Source organism: Prinia subflava, chromosome 5, assembly GCF_021018805.1.
Source record: "Prinia subflava isolate CZ2003 ecotype Zambia chromosome 5, Cam_Psub_1.2, whole genome shotgun sequence".
In the NCBI taxonomy this organism is placed as follows: Eukaryota; Metazoa; Chordata; class Aves; order Passeriformes; family Cisticolidae; genus Prinia; species Prinia subflava.
Genome location: NC_086251.1, coordinates 48,641,009 through 48,657,322, shown reverse-complemented (window position 1 = coordinate 48,657,322; position 16,314 = coordinate 48,641,009). Strand labels below are relative to the sequence as shown.

The 16,314-nt window shown below is 41.3% G+C and overlaps 1 protein-coding gene across 1 annotated transcript; it reads left to right on the top strand.

Moving 5' to 3' along the window:
• Positions 1–5,792: 5,792 nt before the first annotated feature.
• LOC134550620 (alpha-1-antitrypsin-like) lies at positions 5,793–11,928 on the top strand. Its single transcript, XM_063397352.1, has 5 exons — positions 5,793–5,819; positions 7,440–8,084; positions 8,742–9,012; positions 9,536–9,683; positions 11,612–11,928. Exons 2-5 carry the CDS (start codon positions 7,454–7,456, stop codon positions 11,819–11,821), a joined length of 1,260 nt encoding a protein of 419 aa, XP_063253422.1. The 5' UTR covers positions 5,793–5,819; positions 7,440–7,453; the 3' UTR covers positions 11,822–11,928.
• The last annotated feature ends 4,386 nt before the right edge of the window (positions 11,929–16,314 follow it).

The following is a 16,314-nucleotide window of genomic DNA, read 5'->3' as shown; positions in this document are numbered from 1 at the left end:
CTGGTCAGTGGCTGGTCTTATTGACTTGAATTGCATTTTATGGAATTATTGTCCATTGTGAATAAAATTATATCCCAACAGTTACTAATAATTTTATTTTTCCAAAGAAATCAGGAAAGAGTGCATTCTTAGAAACATTACTTTTGCTTTGTCCTTCCACAGAAAATAACCACTGAGATATACCTATTAGTGATATGTGAAGAATTTGATAAATCAGCCTTTTAGTGATCATGGCATCTTTCAAAAGCAAGGTAATATCCAGCTGAGAAACTCAGTTAAAACACTGTAAGTAAATAAAATTTGAGTGGATAAATCCAAATGAATTGTCTATGAACTATAGGTTGGCTTCTGACATTGGTAGGGTTTCCAGCAGAAGGAAGGCATAGCTGCAAATGACACCCTGGAGAGTCAGGGACTTTAGACCAGGCCTAGGCACGACCTTTGAAGGTCAAGTCTTAGTCCATACTCTGCTTTAGGACATTCACAGCTGATGGCATCCACCCACATCATGTTGGCTTCTTTGAGCTGGCTGTTAACATAAACTCTACACAAACATCCTCTGTGGAAGCACTGCTGGGGAATGTTTTACTTGGCTAGATATCCAGAAGTTTCTACTGGCGTTGCATTACAGATTTAATCTTGTACTTCTTGGAAATAGAAGTCCTTTGTAAGTGGATGTTCAAAAGGGATAGGATATGAATACCAGGAAGGGGAAAAAACAAACATTGAGATTAATCCTATCTCCAGAGTTTACATCCATGCTGGTAAATAAAGTACTCTAAGATCTGTTCTCTAACCATGAGGTCAACCGGCTTATCACAGGTCGTATCCGCCTTGCTTAACTCTGACCCTGCAAGTCATCTCATCTACTTATTGGAAAAGTCCCTCAGCCTGTGCTAACTCCAAAAACATGCTCAGCACTTGTTTGGAAGAATCATATGGTGGCATGTGTCTGAAACTGTACTAGAAGTACAAGAATGTGAGTCTGTAGGTGATGGCCAGGTGTGTTCTCCAGGACTGCTCTGTGTGCTGGGACAAATGGAGCCAGAGTGAACAGCAGAGGAGTGGGAAAGTGTCCCTTCACCACTCAGCCCTAGAAGCTCTGCTGGCAAGCTGCATTTTTGTGAATAACACTAAGGTCCAGGTGATGCTGATAGGCCTTCACAACTATTTCTTAGAAATGAGGGAACTGGAGACCCTGATGTGGAATAAGACTGGGCAGTCCAATAAAGGCCCTTCAAAACGACTTCAAGTCACAGACTGCGAGACTCCCACGTACTTAGCACGGATGTGTTTGGGTGGTCTCTCCTGATTAGTCCTGTGCATTTGCTGTAATTGTGTATGCTTATTTTCACAGTAAATGTGAGTGCTTATTTTCAAAGGGCTGCTCCTCAGTAAGGATTTATGCTGTTCCTTAGATGGCACAGCAATGCTTTGATGATGCAAACACCAGAAACACTTCAAAACTGAGCACACAGAAAACTACCATGAAGCACAAAATATGAAAGTTTAATTCTATTATGTTGTAACATAAATGAACTCAAACGCAATTTCAAATGTGATACAACTTACTGCGGAAGCAGAGGCATTGTCCATCATCTATATCCCCTCTCCTCCTTAAGAATATTGAAACCAAGATTTTTGTTATGATCCAGAAAGTCTGTCACTAGTTTAAGGACCCAGCTGCTTGCTAAGTGTGGCCTGATGCTGCAAACTGGAATGAGCTGGCAGAAAAAGACCACTGGAGAGTCTCCCTTGGCAGGTGGACCTCATGTTGAGAAAGGCTCAGCACCCAAGGCCAGCATCCTGCAGCTATCCCTCCAACAACTGTGCAGAGGCAGGCAGAGAGAGCAGGCAGAGATGGAGGTGATGAAGAGCGTAGCTCCCCACTCCTCAGACCTGGCAGTGTTGTTAAAGCAGAGCATGTCTGCAGCTATACTACTGCCAAATTGTGCTGAGCCAGAGAGATATAACCAAATCCCAGGTGATCAATTCATTCTCAAAGACAGTGCCAGACTAAAGAGAAACTCATATTTTTTGATTGCTAAAATTTTTTAGAAGTTATTTTACTGACAAATCAGAATGATGAATGTGGCTATAACCTGATAAAGTAATAACTACAGAAGTTCTCAAAGGGCCAGATGGATAAATTTAGGAGTTGTGTTTGGCATGGTACCCAGATAGGAAATTTATTTTCAATTTTACTTTTTCTTTATCCATGACTGCATGAAATGCTCCTTTGCTGAATGTGAGCCTGTTGTCCTTAATTTTCATAGCTCAGTGGCCACGAGCAGAGTAAGAAAACTAAGATCCAGAGGAACAGCAGGCCCACAGTGGAGATCCTTTTGGGTGCTGCCAATGGATAGCCCTCAAAAACATGCACTCTTCCTTACAGTTTTGCTGGCAACTGACTGCCCAAGAACCCAGCAAGAGAGTTTCCTTCTCCCTGGTCACCTTCTCTAATGCTTTTACTCAGCTCTCTCTGGTCCCCGGAGCCACCAGCGAGGCCCAGGTCCTGGAAGGGACAGCCTTTAACCTCCCTGGCACTCAGTAGGGCACAACAATTTTCATTTTCTGCCACTTATTTCAATTCTGGGAGTTACACATGCCATCTCTAAGTTCTCACACCATTGTCATTAATTCAGGTGTTTGGTCTGTAGTCCTAACTAATTGAGTTTGATGTATCTTTTTAAAAAAGAAATTCAAGCTAAGATACATTTTGAGATCAAAATTTTGGTCTTTAATTCTACCTACTCTTACTTATTTTTATCCATTTTATTTGAGAGGTTTTTATAAAACTTCTAACAACTAGTTTTAAAAAGCTTTGGTAGTGTCAGGTATCTGTCAGTATAACTCTACTATACTCAGCTGAGAACTCAATGGAAAACATATCAGGAAAATCTGAGATGAGCTGTCAGTGACAGATTACCCATATTGAACACTACAATGCTGGCTGATTGACCCCAGTGGAATTCACATCAGGCTTTAAATGCTTGTATGCTCTTGGAAACACTTTTTCCCTCAGTACTAGGAGATTAAGTAGGAACAAAGTAGAAAATATAAAATATTATTTTCTGAGCACTGATGAAATAATCATCTGAGGTAAAAATGTCTGCTATGAGAAAAGGAATCACACCTAATAATAAAAGCCTATATTCTTCTGAGACATAACACAGAACAAAAAATAGAGAATTTGGTTCTGCTCATACAGCTTTCTTCTAGCAGACTATGAGTTTATATGAAAATTCAATTCAAAGATTCCAGTTGCATTGGTGAAAGAAGCTGACAACAAAGTAGGAAAAGTCTGGTTTCCATTCCCAGCTCTGTCACAGACTTTTGCTTAGCCTTTAGCTTTTTTTTCTTTCTGTTAGTCATGCTGGTTTTTGAAATGGGAGCCTAAAGTAATTTCATTATTTGAGGAGAAAAGGATTAAATATTTGTAAGACATGGAGAGTATATTTAGGATGCCCTCTACAGAAAAAAATAAAATTACTGAAAGGAGTTGATTTTTAATCTACTCACACCAGTTTTGCAATGATACCAATCTCCTGATTTTAATGGAGTTAGGTACGTCAAGAAATCAATTTAGATGAACTTTCATAGACATACCATACACATCTTTATAGGGAAAAAATAAATGGCTGCATGAGGATTTATCATACAATGTACACAATTATCTTGCTGATCTTTTGTTTTTACAGTCAGAAATCTTTTGCCCTGGAAAGCCCTCAAATATAACTTGCAAAGCCAACATATAATAATTAGATGACCAAGCAGCAACTGAAATATGATAATTTGATGACCAAGTAGCAACAGAAATAAGTTAATGATACGGGATGAAAGTGCTCCTATAAGGAGGAACCAAGACACATTGCATAACTGAGCAGAGTCACTGGCAGAGAGTAGGGAGAGAGATAATGAAATTATTCCTTAATTCCTTCCATATAGATCATTACCAGACCAATGGGAAAAACATGTTTGTCAGTCCTTTCTATGATTCCCCTGGTTCCTGGAGCAAGAGTCCCCCTGTCCCAGCCACCACTTATCTCAAAGCATCCAGGAACTCCACACTGTCTTCGGCGCAATTCCCCATGATGCCTCTTTTGCAAAATTACACCAAATTGCCAGTTTGGCCTTGCATTTCCCTGTGTTCTGGGGACACAGCCATTTTCAACAACAGGAACGTGCAGTGAAGAAACAAACTGTTTTCCTCTCCCTGTGTTTTCACAGACTTGTCACCTGGCTGACATGCAGGTGATACCTATGTGTGGTGATTCACCCTCATTTTCCATTGCCTTCAACAAAAGCAAGATATATTATCCAAGAGTCTCTATTTCTGGCACCTATGACCTAAGGGAGATTTTCAAAGGACTGGGTGTGACTGATGGATTCACTAACCATGCTGATCTGTCTGGAATTGTTGGGAAGCTGATTCTTGGAAAATGATCATTTTATGGGTCTGCTGTAACTGTTGGTCTTAACCTTGTCTAGGAAGACACTTGGGCCAGGATCAGAGGATCTTGTGCCTGGGGGTGAGCAGGGACAAAAGCAACTTTCCACTATCTCCCTGACATGCTGGGTGCTGCTGCATCTCCTGGGAGAAAGGAGAGGAATCACTGCAGCAGCTTTGCTGTTCCCAGAAATTTATCTCAAGAAACAGTGGCATCCTTCAGATGGTTAGCCAAGCATTAGGGCTGGCCTGAAAGATTAATGCTATCTATCTAGGCAGGCCTAGGCTCGAGAAAAATATCTTGTCTAGAGTTCAGCAACAGCATACTTGCTGCTCCTGAGACTTGGTCATTTTACATAATACTGCAATAAACTTTCTGGGTACTTGCACATGTCGTGAAAAAAACCCTCTCTCTGTAGGAATATATTCTGACCAACCCTGCCTCTGTCTTGTAAGAGAGAGCAGTTACACAGCAGTAACAATGATGGTTGATTCCTATGTGTAGATAAATTTCAAGTTTACCTGGGGCGAAGTCATGTACATTCAACAGAAATAATTAGTCATTGCTAATTAGGATAAGTGCCATGCACCTCATCCTTAAATAACCTCCTAAATAGCTAAATTGTGCCTGTTTCAGCTTCCTCTGAGAGCGATCCCAGTGTAAGATATGTATGATACTATGTAATTCATGCTTATCCTATGCATAGATAGCACGAGAGGTTAAGATCTTTTCTCCCAAGTTAACATTTTGCTGTGGAAAAGTTTGCCTATTTCATTCTTTCATTTGTTTTCTTATTTTGGTTATTTTTCAAGGCATGCTATGTTTTGCTTTCCACTTCAGTAGTTTCTAATACTCATCAAAGATCCTTCAAAAAGCTAACCAGTGTTCTGAGCCCATCAAATAATGGCATGCCTTCCATAGGGCAGCATGGAGCTGCACCTGAACAAACTTGCTGCTGCCTTGGGCACTCAATTAGATGGCATTGTTGCATGTGCAGAAGATCCAGTGGGACAGAGCATCCATGTTTTCTGGTCTTTTCTTAGCTTTCCAGTTCTTCTCATGTTCTGTTTTCAGGAGCTCATTCACCACAGTTATTGGTAAAACTCTTTTACTGACAGTTCAGTTTGAGCCAACAGTAGCAAAGTCCTTGGTCTTTCCCTTTAGACTCCTACGTGCTGGCATCATTCTGGCTGTGTGATGGGAAAAAGACTTTAAATATTTGATACCCGGAAAAAAGGAGTTTACTCAATCTTTGCTTTGCAAATAACTCTTATTTACCCTGTTTAATCTTTACCAGTGGACATAACTTAATACTAGGAAGAAAATGAATAGGAGGGAAGAAGCACTGTGAAAGAAAAGTCCAGCGCAGTAAGTACCATATTATACTTTCTTAGAAGTCTTTGAATTTATGCTGAGTGTGATCCCTGCTATTTACTGCTGAGAGTAGTTTGTTTTGTACAGTAATTGAAAATTATTTTAGCTTCTGGAAGCATGTTCTGAATGTTTGAAGCAGAATTCATTCAGTGATGCAGCTCCTAGCTATAGTAACAGGATGACAGGGATATGAGGTCCAAAATGAATACCCAAAAATCAATACCAAGATGAAGAACAAAACCTTGTCTCTGCTCCCAGAGGAATAAATTTAGTTGAAATCTCAGTGTCCCAACAATTCCAGGCTGATGCAGGGCTAATGAGAGTAGCTTCATTTCTGTCTAGTGTGCCTAAAGACCAGCCTAGTTGCAGTCAAGTGGCCTGGAAGAGAAATCAAAGGCAGATTTGGGTTGTTATGAAACGAGTTGTTACCAGAACAAAATGAATTATCAAGAGCTAGAATGCCTTTTTTTCCTGAGTCAGTGTTTATACCCAGCATTTTGGACATGCTGAGCACAGCTTCCATGCTCAGCACTTCAACAGCTTGTACCTCCAGTTTTTCATAATGAAAATCCAGAAAAGGGGAAGCCTGGAAATAACAACTCTCCATAATTAGTCTGGTGCAAGACCTGAACCTGGCAGCCTGAGGCAGATTCTGGGCAGAATCTCATTCTCCAGAATAAGTATACAGCTGCTATGAACAGTATTCAGACCATCTCTCTTTCCCTGAGGGTCACTGCTTGCTTCATGGGTTTGAATTTCTGTCATTTGAGATCATTTAGGTGAGGAACTATATGGAGAGCATTCTTCTCCAATATGTCACAGGATTCTTCCCCCAAAATGACATAAGAGGGACTGTGGGGTTATGTAGAATTTGCTTATGTCAGTTAAAGGAAAAGGAAAAGTCATCAAATTATATATACACAGCAAGGCAGATTCCACTGTAGCTTTTCCTAAGCTCTTGAGTCTTGAGCTTTGCAACTTTATGGATAGCTTATGTGGAATATAGTCTCAATAAACTGTCTCAATTTAGCCTCAATTTGCTGAAACACTTAAGGTAAAAATCTTGGAATAATATAGGTCTTGAGTCAGAGCTGTTATATAAGAGGCAGAAATCTATAAACAGTTTAAGAGCTGAGCATTTAGGTGGATTTTATACACTGCTATAACTGACTATCTCAGCAGTGCTTGAAAACCAAAGTCCTAACAAGACCATGGGTAGCACAGAAGCACATCAGCACAAGTTGGTCCCTCTGCCAAAGTACTCACCAGATAGATGGGTGCCAATACATGAACTCAGCCATGTACCCCAAGGCACTTAGGAATGCACTGAGGCCACACTGGTCAGAAGCAAGAACTACTTCACACATAATATCTCAGGAAAGCTGATTCTTCCCTGGCAGTACCACATTATTGTCTCATTTCCTTTGCTCCTTGGTCACAGATGAGGAGAACTGATTAGAAATAGACTATCCAGAGGCCAAGTAGAAGAGTATTTCCAGGAAGATTAGTAGTTCTAATGACTATCTGAAAATCAGTATCTAGAATACAAAATTTTTTTATCCAGTAAAGAAAAACTTCTGTAGATCTAAAAGTTCCTCTGTTTTTTCTTAACAGAACTATTCAGGACAATGAAGTCTGTATTGTATTTGTGTTTGTTGCTTCTTGGACTTCAAGTCCAGGGTCAACAGCAGGAACAACAAATACACCATCCCGCAGAAGACCAGTCCCAGGCTGATGGTGAAAACTTGCCTTATGTCAAGCTAGCCCCCAGCAACGCTGACTTTGCATTCAAGCTTTACCAGCAGATCAGCACTGAATCGGGCGACAGGAACATTTTCTTCTCTCCTTTGAGTATCTCCACTGCCTTCACAATGCTCAGCCTGGGGGCCAGATCAAACACGCTCCGAGAGCTGCACAAAGGTCTTGCCTTCAACCTGACACAGATAGAGGAGCAGGAGGTTCATGAGGGATTTCGGCATATCCTCCAGCTGCTCAATGACCCTCACCGAGAGGTCCAGTTGAACATGGGCAATGCCCTGTTCGTAGATAACCAAGTGGAACTGCTTCAGAACTTTTTGGATCAGGTCAAAAATTTTTATTATGCTGAAGCTGTTTCTAGCAACTTCCAGAATCCCCCAGAGGCTATAAGGGAAATCAATGAGTACGTGGAAACAAAAACCCATGGCAAAATTGTCGATTTAGTCAAGAGTCTTGATCCGGAAACCGTGATGGTTCTCATTAACTACATTTTCTTTAGAGGTGAGTGACAGACATGGGTAGCAACTATACAAATAAGCTCTGAAAGTTCTAAGAAACAAAACTTTTCCACATTGTGAACACATCCTATAATCTAATTTAAAACACATCTTTCTATTTTTAAATTACACAGGAAAATATTTAAAAGACAGGTGAGAATAATCATTTTCTATATGAGAAATCAAAAAAAAAAAAAAGAAAAAATAAAAGAACCAGCAGAAGTACTAATCAATGCTATATAAATTTTAAACCAGGTTCAGAGCTGAAGATATTCAGAACTTATGATCATTTGTTGAAAGGCACAGGTGTCTGGCTGTGCAGGACATGGTCAAACACAGATGACACTCACATGAAAGGAATAAGACTGAAGCTTGTATAGTTGGAGTCTGTGAAAGATTTACCATTATCTGAACAGGCAAAGGCTCATCTCTTTTCCACTGCAAGCTTCAACCCATACTTTTCTTGTGTGTTTTTTATTAAAACCATTGAAAAGAGGTTAAGCTTCTTCCTGTGGCCAGGGAACAAGCATCCTTAAATTGAGATAGGCTTGTCTCTACAGTTCAAGTATATTATTTGAAGCATCAGTTAATGTGACATGCCTTTATTAGTCCCTTTTTTTTTTTTTTTTTCCCAATTCTATACTCATTCTTTTTTTCAAAGGCTCCTGGGAAAGACCTTTCAGCAGTTTCAACACAAGAGATGATGACTTCTTTTTGGATGCCAAAAATTCTGTCAAGGTCAAAATGATGCATAAAAACAAGGACTTTAATGTCCACAGGGATGAGAACTTGTCTTGCTGGGTAGTAGAAATCCCATACAAAGGAAATGTTACTTCATTGTTTGTTCTGCCTGATGAAGGGACAATGAAACAGGTGGAAGATGCTCTGCTAAAAGAAACAGTGTCTATCTGGTTGAGATCACTTAAAAGAAGGTAATATTTTATTTGTGGCTTTGCTTAAATATTGAACAGACCAATACTACTCATCCAGGAAGGGTAAAGCTTAGGATACCATGATGAGTTGCTAAGTACAGCTCTGAGGAACAAGCACCACTCAGCTTTTTTAAGCTATTATTTCATACCAAAGAGGAATCCTCTCAGCTCCTCTAGTCACAGCTCTCAGTTGTGAGGGTCCTGCACATGGGTAACTGCCCTCAGGAACCTGCCTTCAGTAGGAGGAATCCATTAAAAAGAAAATACAATTTATTTTTCTTCAATGTGGATGATACTTTCCAGTCACTTTCATAGGCCACCACTCTACCCCTGCACCACAGATTAGACTGTGGCTGGTGGGATAGGTACCTCAGTTTCTGCTTCTCTAACATGAGATTTATCACTGTCTTAGAAAGCCAAGCCTCAGCTCCATGGGTGTTTGGGATGAGTATATACCTGCAACAGATATTGCTTCAAGGGATCTTGCAATAACAAACTCACATTTTTATTTATTTTTTAAAAGACAAATCTACTTGGATCTTCCAAAATTCTCTGTCTCCGGTTCCTATGATGTTAAGAGCCTGTTTGAGAAAATGGGTGTGACAGAGGTGTTCAGTGATCAGGCTGATCTCTCTGGAGTGGCAAAAAATCTTCTTCTGAAGGTTTCCAAAGTAAGTATGCAGGCAGGGGGTGGTAATCATGAGATTTTTCTGCCTTGTTTGTATGCAGGTTTAATCCTACCCTTGAAGTGTAGTCATAGCTTAACGATGGTAATAAAGGAAGGAAAAGGTTAGGCATTAAATGGCTGTTGTTTCTACAGTTTAATATTAAATTGTTTACTGCACAGTGATCCTACAAACAAAGTCTCTGAAGAAGAAAACAACTGGAAAGCATAGCAGGAATAATTTCAAAAAAAGCTGATGTTAAAGAAGTAAAGCATGACAAGAACCATAGTTATGACCTAAGTCTGGGAATAGTCATTCTTACACTATGCATACACCTTTCATTATTACATTGTCTGAGCACTTCAGAATTTATATGGACAACAGACTTGTGGGACAGGGATAGCCCCATTTCACAAACAAGAAACGAGTACACAGACAACCAAAATGATTTCTCTAGAATCCCAAGGAGTATGTGCCTTGTGTCATGAGGGAGGTGAGCCTTCCCTTTATTCTTCACTTGTGAGACTAGCTCTGGAATTCAACACATCCAGTTTGGGGCTCCTGAATACAAGGGACATGGGGGCACCCTGGAGCAGAGTGGGTCCAGTGGAGGGTGAGCAGGGTGGCTGTGTGGCTGGAGAGCAGGGTGGCTGTGTGGCTGTGGCTAGAAAATGGGATATTCTGATTGGATATTATGTAAAAAAATTCACCATGAGGGTGATCAAACAGCTAGTATTGTTGGTGGAGGGTTAAAAAATGTAATTTCTGGATTGAGTAATGAGTAGGGGGAGGAAAGTAGAGAACGTACAACTGGAACTTGACGCAGCTAGCTGGGAACAAGCGTCAGCTTTTGTAAACAGCTCCATGCTATTGTTTTAACCAAATCAAGTGTGGATCAGGGTAGAAGCGTAGGTATGATTTAAGATAGTAACTAAGGAATAGGATAATCAGTATCTAGGGGTGGGGGTTAGTTAACATGTGTATAATTTAAACTATAAAAATCACGAATCGACTCTGTATGCTTCGGACATCAGATTTGGGTGTATTATCACCCCGGTGTCCCGCGCGCTGGAATAAAGAACCGCATATGATCGCCTCTGTGTGGTTATATGTTTTCCTACGCTAACAGTATGGGTTACTAATGAAATTTCTGTCCTTGGAAATACTCAAATCCTGATTGGATTAGATCCTGGTTAACCTCATCAGAGTTGCCAGAGGTGACACAGTGCAGGGACGTTGGTGGCATTCAATGGCCTCTAGAGGTCCTTCCATCATATATTATTTGTGATTCCTCGCATTCCTCCCTATGGCATGTGGAAACACCTGGAATGTAGATATGGGACTGATGCCCGGAAAGCCAAGTAAATTGGTGAAGGATAAGCAGAGGAAAGAGGAAATTTTAGATGTGTTGCAGACAATGAGGGAAGAAAACAGAGGGCTGTCTGAACCAAATGAAATAGGTCACATGAATTCCTAAACGCAAATTTGTTATACCTACCACAGAAAGCCCTGAAAAATCTTATCTGTGGGCTGTGTTACAGAGAGACACTCTATAAAGCTTGTCACTACTATTTTTTCAGAGAGAATTATTTTACTTTCATAGAAATTGATGCAAAATGAAAAAAAAATTATTCTTTTGTGTTCAGTATTAAGGACAAAATCTTATTCTGAGAAACAACAGAATCATGAATATCCCCTGTGTTGCTCAGCCTCTGCAAGCAGTCATGTTTGACTCTGTTGAAGAAAACTTTTCCTGATCCCAGAGCAAACTTTGCTTGTCTTGGAAAGGCTGGACACTAGTATTTTTTTCACACCGGTTATACATTCATTCTGTGTTTTCTTTTAAGAATTACCTTCTCACAGTGCAAGCAAATTTTCCCCTAGCTGCCTCTCTCTCTTCTGCACCTAGGTTATAACCTCTGTTTTCCTTTCAGGCAATTCACAAGGCCACAGTGGATGTTAGAGAGAATGGCACAGAGGCTGCTGCAGTGACTATGATAGAAATAACACCACTGAGTCTGCCGTTTCCTCCTCCTCCTCACGTCAGCTTCAACAGGCCCTTCCTGATGATGATTATTGACAAAAGCACTGATGGCATGCTCTTCCTGGGGAAAATTGTGAACCCAACTGCTAAGGAAGGCTAGGCCAGAGCACTGATGCTCTCCAGTGCGGAGAGGAGAGCTTGTGCACATACCAGGAATTTCTTTGCGAAGTAGGACTAGAACTGATGAGGTGCATAATTAACAAATAAATAATTCAATTTTCTGTCAAGTTCTTCTTTACTTCAAAACAGACATTTGAGTACAAACTCAAATAGGCCATTTTTACAAAATTACTCACTCCAAGTAGGCAGCTGTGGGATCTTCAGCAGGCATACATTTTCTGTGTAGTTATCATAGTGTCAGGGGGGCTTGTATGCAGATAAAACTTCCTGCTGTTGGCTGAGAAACTTCCTGTGTCTCCCATTTCCTGTCCTCACCTCACAAACCACAGGTCTATCCCTTTCAGCTGGGGAACCCTTCTTTCCCTCCCTCCCATTCCACCATGAATCCCAGGAGACGTCTTCATCTTTAAAATCTTTCCAGGGGAAAGGAAACAGAGACAGAGCTGTTATACCTTTCCTCTCCTAGATGGTGGATGCTCCTTGGTAAAGAATAATCCTTTCCTTCTAGCTTGACAACTGCCTTCTACCAGCTCCAAACCTTGCTCCCTTCTGCGCTTCTCACTATTTGCTCCAGAATAAGGGGCACAGCTGCCTCACCAGAGCCTTCTCCAGGGCCTGCAGGGCAATCTCTGCTCCAGAGCCTGGAGCACCTCCTGCCCCTTCTTCTGCACTGATGTGAATGTCTGTGGGGCTGCTTGTCTCACTTGTTATTTCAGTCCTCCTTCTCACAGCTGCCACACAATGTGTTTTCCTTTTTCTCAAATGCATTCCCCACAGGTGCCAGCATCGTGGCTGGGGGGCTCAGCTGTGCTGTGTGGTGGGTCTGTTGGAGCCCTCTGGAATGGGCTGGAACTGCTCATGTCCAGCACAGGACAGCCCTGACCTCTCCTCACAGCACCTCTGCACAAACACCAGATGCACAGAATCCAGTCATCAGCTGGGGCTCACAATGGGTGACACCATTTAGTGGAGGGGCAGAACACTTTGATGGTGCTAATGAACAGTCAGGAGCTCCTTCACTGTGTCCACTCAGCATCAATAGCTGGAGGACACTCCTCCAACACAGCCTGAGCCTCAGGACGTCTCAGGACACTGCTTCCTCCCTAGGTTTCCAGGCTCAGCTCTGCTCTCCACCTTAGGAGGAGCTGGAATCAAAGAGTCCACTGAGAGGGCCTGGGGCTCCCTGACACTGCTGCAGGGCTTTAGCTTCTGGCTAGGATGGGTCAGAGCTGCCAAATGCCTCTGCAATGTGTTTTGGTTTGGGAGAGCCCTGGCAGGTCATGTGGTGGAGAGAAAACCATGGGGTGCATTTTTGCAGTGAGAGATAATAAAGCCTTTCATGTGAGCAAGCACAGACCTTTCCACAGTCCTATGGGAAAAAAAAATAACAGCCTCTAGCCAACCTATTCACACAGACCTAGACTTGCTTAATGCAAAATATTTTCTCTATAGTCACCCCCTTATATCCCCCATCTCCAGATTTTAAAGAAAGAAAACTAGCAATGCTCCATGGAAAATCTGAGTCAGCTATACCTGTCTAACGCATTTTCTCTCTCAGGAAAATAAAATCATTTCAGCATTGCTTGAAGGGGCAAATATCTGTTGTTGGACACAAGCCAAGGACTTCAGCTTTGCACAGGGCTGCCAAGCTACAAGTCTCTTTCATCCACAGGTACTAATACAGCTTGCTCAGTCATTGCTCCCCTGCCTTGGGAGTGGTGAGGCTTAGGGGAGCAGTTAACTGTGCGCTGCTTGAGACACCTTAAAGGGAAGGCAAGAACAAGAGTAAATAGGAAACTGCCCATATTGCCTCATTCCTTCATTCCCCTCTGCCCAATTCTGCAAAATGAAACCCAGGAAAAACCCAGTTTTATTGTTTACTAATATATACTAGATAACTGAAATAGAAACCTTTGTAACAATTCTTAACTATCCTCTTATCAGAACTGTGAGCTTTTCTTATGGAAAATAGTGCAAGTTCACTTGGTCTCTAATGGGTTAAATGCAGTTTTTTGAGGGTGGAAAAACTATTTCAGCTGAGAGGAGAGTTCCCAGCTATGCTTTTGTTACTTCCCTGCAACTGTAAATAAGAACAATTGAAAAAAATTTAAAAGGCAGACCAGTGATTTTTCAAATAAGCAGTTAAGTTCAAAGACTGTTGGAAACTTAGATGGATTTTGGAAAGGAGCTTAAAGAGTTGGAAGAGAACAGGAGTGTTGAGCTGATTTGCTGAGTTATTTTAGCTCCATCGTGGAGCCAGGGGGAGTATAGCAAGAACATGATGATTTAACAGAAAAAATGAAAGCTTTACAGATGTTCAGAAAGCCTGCCTACAAACCAAAGGCAACACATTGGCCCAGCTGTAGATACCCTGAATCAGCTCTGGCTGAAACTGAAATTCTACCCAGAGGAAAACATATCACCCTGAGCCAAGATAACTCCAGCAGACTGAGAAACTTCATGTTTTCAGGAGCAACATAGAAAGAAGAGGAGAGCAAAATCTCTCTGAAGAGTACAAGGAATCCTTGGCCACACTTTACCATACAATGCCCCTCATACTTCAGACATACTGACCCAAGGGAGAGAAAATGTGGAGCCAGCACATGGAGTGTACTGCCAATGTTGTGGCACGGTGTTATCAGGGATAACTAGCCTCACCTCATTCTACACCAGCACAGCACCTACAGGTAATTAGTTAAAATCTCAAGGATATGCATTTTGATCCTTGATGATTTCCTTTGTTAGCTAGAAAAGTAACATCTACCCCTACCATACTGGAATATTGGGCATACGGGATGCACAGTGAGGGGTAAAAATAGACTGCAGTGACTGGGCCATGTTTGACCTTCATTTTGCACAGATTTTAACAGACAGGTCTCTCTGTGCCTCCATTAGTCATCTGTCTCTGATGCCTTTGGTGTCAGGGCCCTACCTAAGAAAAAATGCATTTCTGAAGTATTTAGAGACAGCAGTACTGTAGCTGAAGTCTCAGGAGTCCTGACCTAAAACTCCCCACAGTCAGCTCTAAGTGGGGATGGAGATTATCTGTGCAGTGCTTTTGTTTTTTATTTCCAAACAGTCTGACCTGACATTCAGCAAAATTAAGGCTTTTGAGAAGCAATAGGGAATGTTGTAGGCAGCAAGCTGACATATTTGAAAAGTAACATATTGCACTTCAAAGTTACTATGAACTCTCTTGATTTGTCTGAAATGCACCTATTGAAATAAGAACCATAAATAGCCAACAAATCAGAAAAAATCTGAAAGAAAACCACCATGATTTTCACTTGGCTAACATAAAATCATTTCTTTAAAATGCACTACAACAGCTTGTTATGTTGGATTCTTTTTCTGCTCTAAGTCTCTTCAAGCCCCTCTTTTTTCTTTTTTTTTTTTTTGTAGGGTTGAAGTGCCTTCCAGTTTACTAAAGTATCACTTTTGCAAGTGTCTTGCAAGGAAAGAAATGCATCTGGGGATCTCAGGTCTATGCATTAAAGGAATTCCACAAGATTGTGGAGAAGGCCAATGCCCTTGACTTCCTTGGTTAGAGAATCAGGTACTGCTACCCAACTTGGCATGCATTATTTCTAGTAAATGTGGAGCTCCTTGATGACTGAGAATTCAAGCAAAGGATTTCTCATGAGCCCTTGGGAGAACTGGTGGCTTAGCCAATATCTATTACATGCACAATCACATGGATATCCTTGCCAGTTGTGTTTCTTTGAAGATGTGCCAGTACAGGCAGTATTAAAGGGGCACATCAGGTTTTTAGTCTTTTAAGACCATTAACTCTTGCTAGGTCTGTTAATGTTTTCCGTGAAAATTGTTAGTCCTCATTTGTAAATCTGTAAATCATTAGGCAAGTACATCAGTTTACATCAAAATTTTGCATGCCCACATGCTGTGTGGATGTTAAGGGGAGCTGTACCCAGCTGTATGGATTGTGTGTACTGCAGGTAGGATTGATTTTAGCATTTAAATATGGCAGTGAACAAGGAAGCAGAAAGCCACAACTTCTGTCTAATTTAGGAATGCAGCCACTCCTTCCAAATCTCTGCAGGGTCTGTGGCACTCACTCAGGTACAGTGCATTTACACCACCCTTTGTTCAACTCTTACTCAAGAATGAAGTGCCCCAAACTGAGCACTGTCTATTCTGTTCTGTGAGGGACACTCTACATCCCTGGACATTCACCTTAAGACCTAAAAAAAATCAGTATCTAAAGTGCTGTAAAAGTCCTGTGGAAATCCAGAAAGTGGTCAAGCTGACCCTAATAGAGCAGTTCATATGGAAGAACCAGGTCCCCAAAAGAGGAGATGGCTTTAGGTCAAGACTGAGATGCAGATTTCCTTACTGAGGCCCACATGTGCATATGGATATGAAAGTGAGAAAGCAGTATCAGGATTCCTTCTCTCTGAGAGCATCAGTTTCGAACAATTTAATTTCCCATCTTGCAGGCTGTTTGGTGTGAGA

Excerpts from the sequence above, each read along its gene's own strand:
- LOC134550620 (XM_063397352.1), top strand. The coding sequence starts at position 7,454 with ATGAAGTCTGTATTGTATTTGTGTTTGTTGCTTCTTGGACTTCAAGTC. Across the intron at positions 8,085-8,741 it reads TAACTACATTTTCTTTAGAG|GCTCCTGGGAAAGACCTTTC; the intron begins GTGAGTGACAGA and ends TTTTTTTCAAAG. Across the intron at positions 9,684-11,611 it reads TTCTTCTGAAGGTTTCCAAA|GCAATTCACAAGGCCACAGT; the intron begins GTAAGTATGCAG and ends TTTTCCTTTCAG.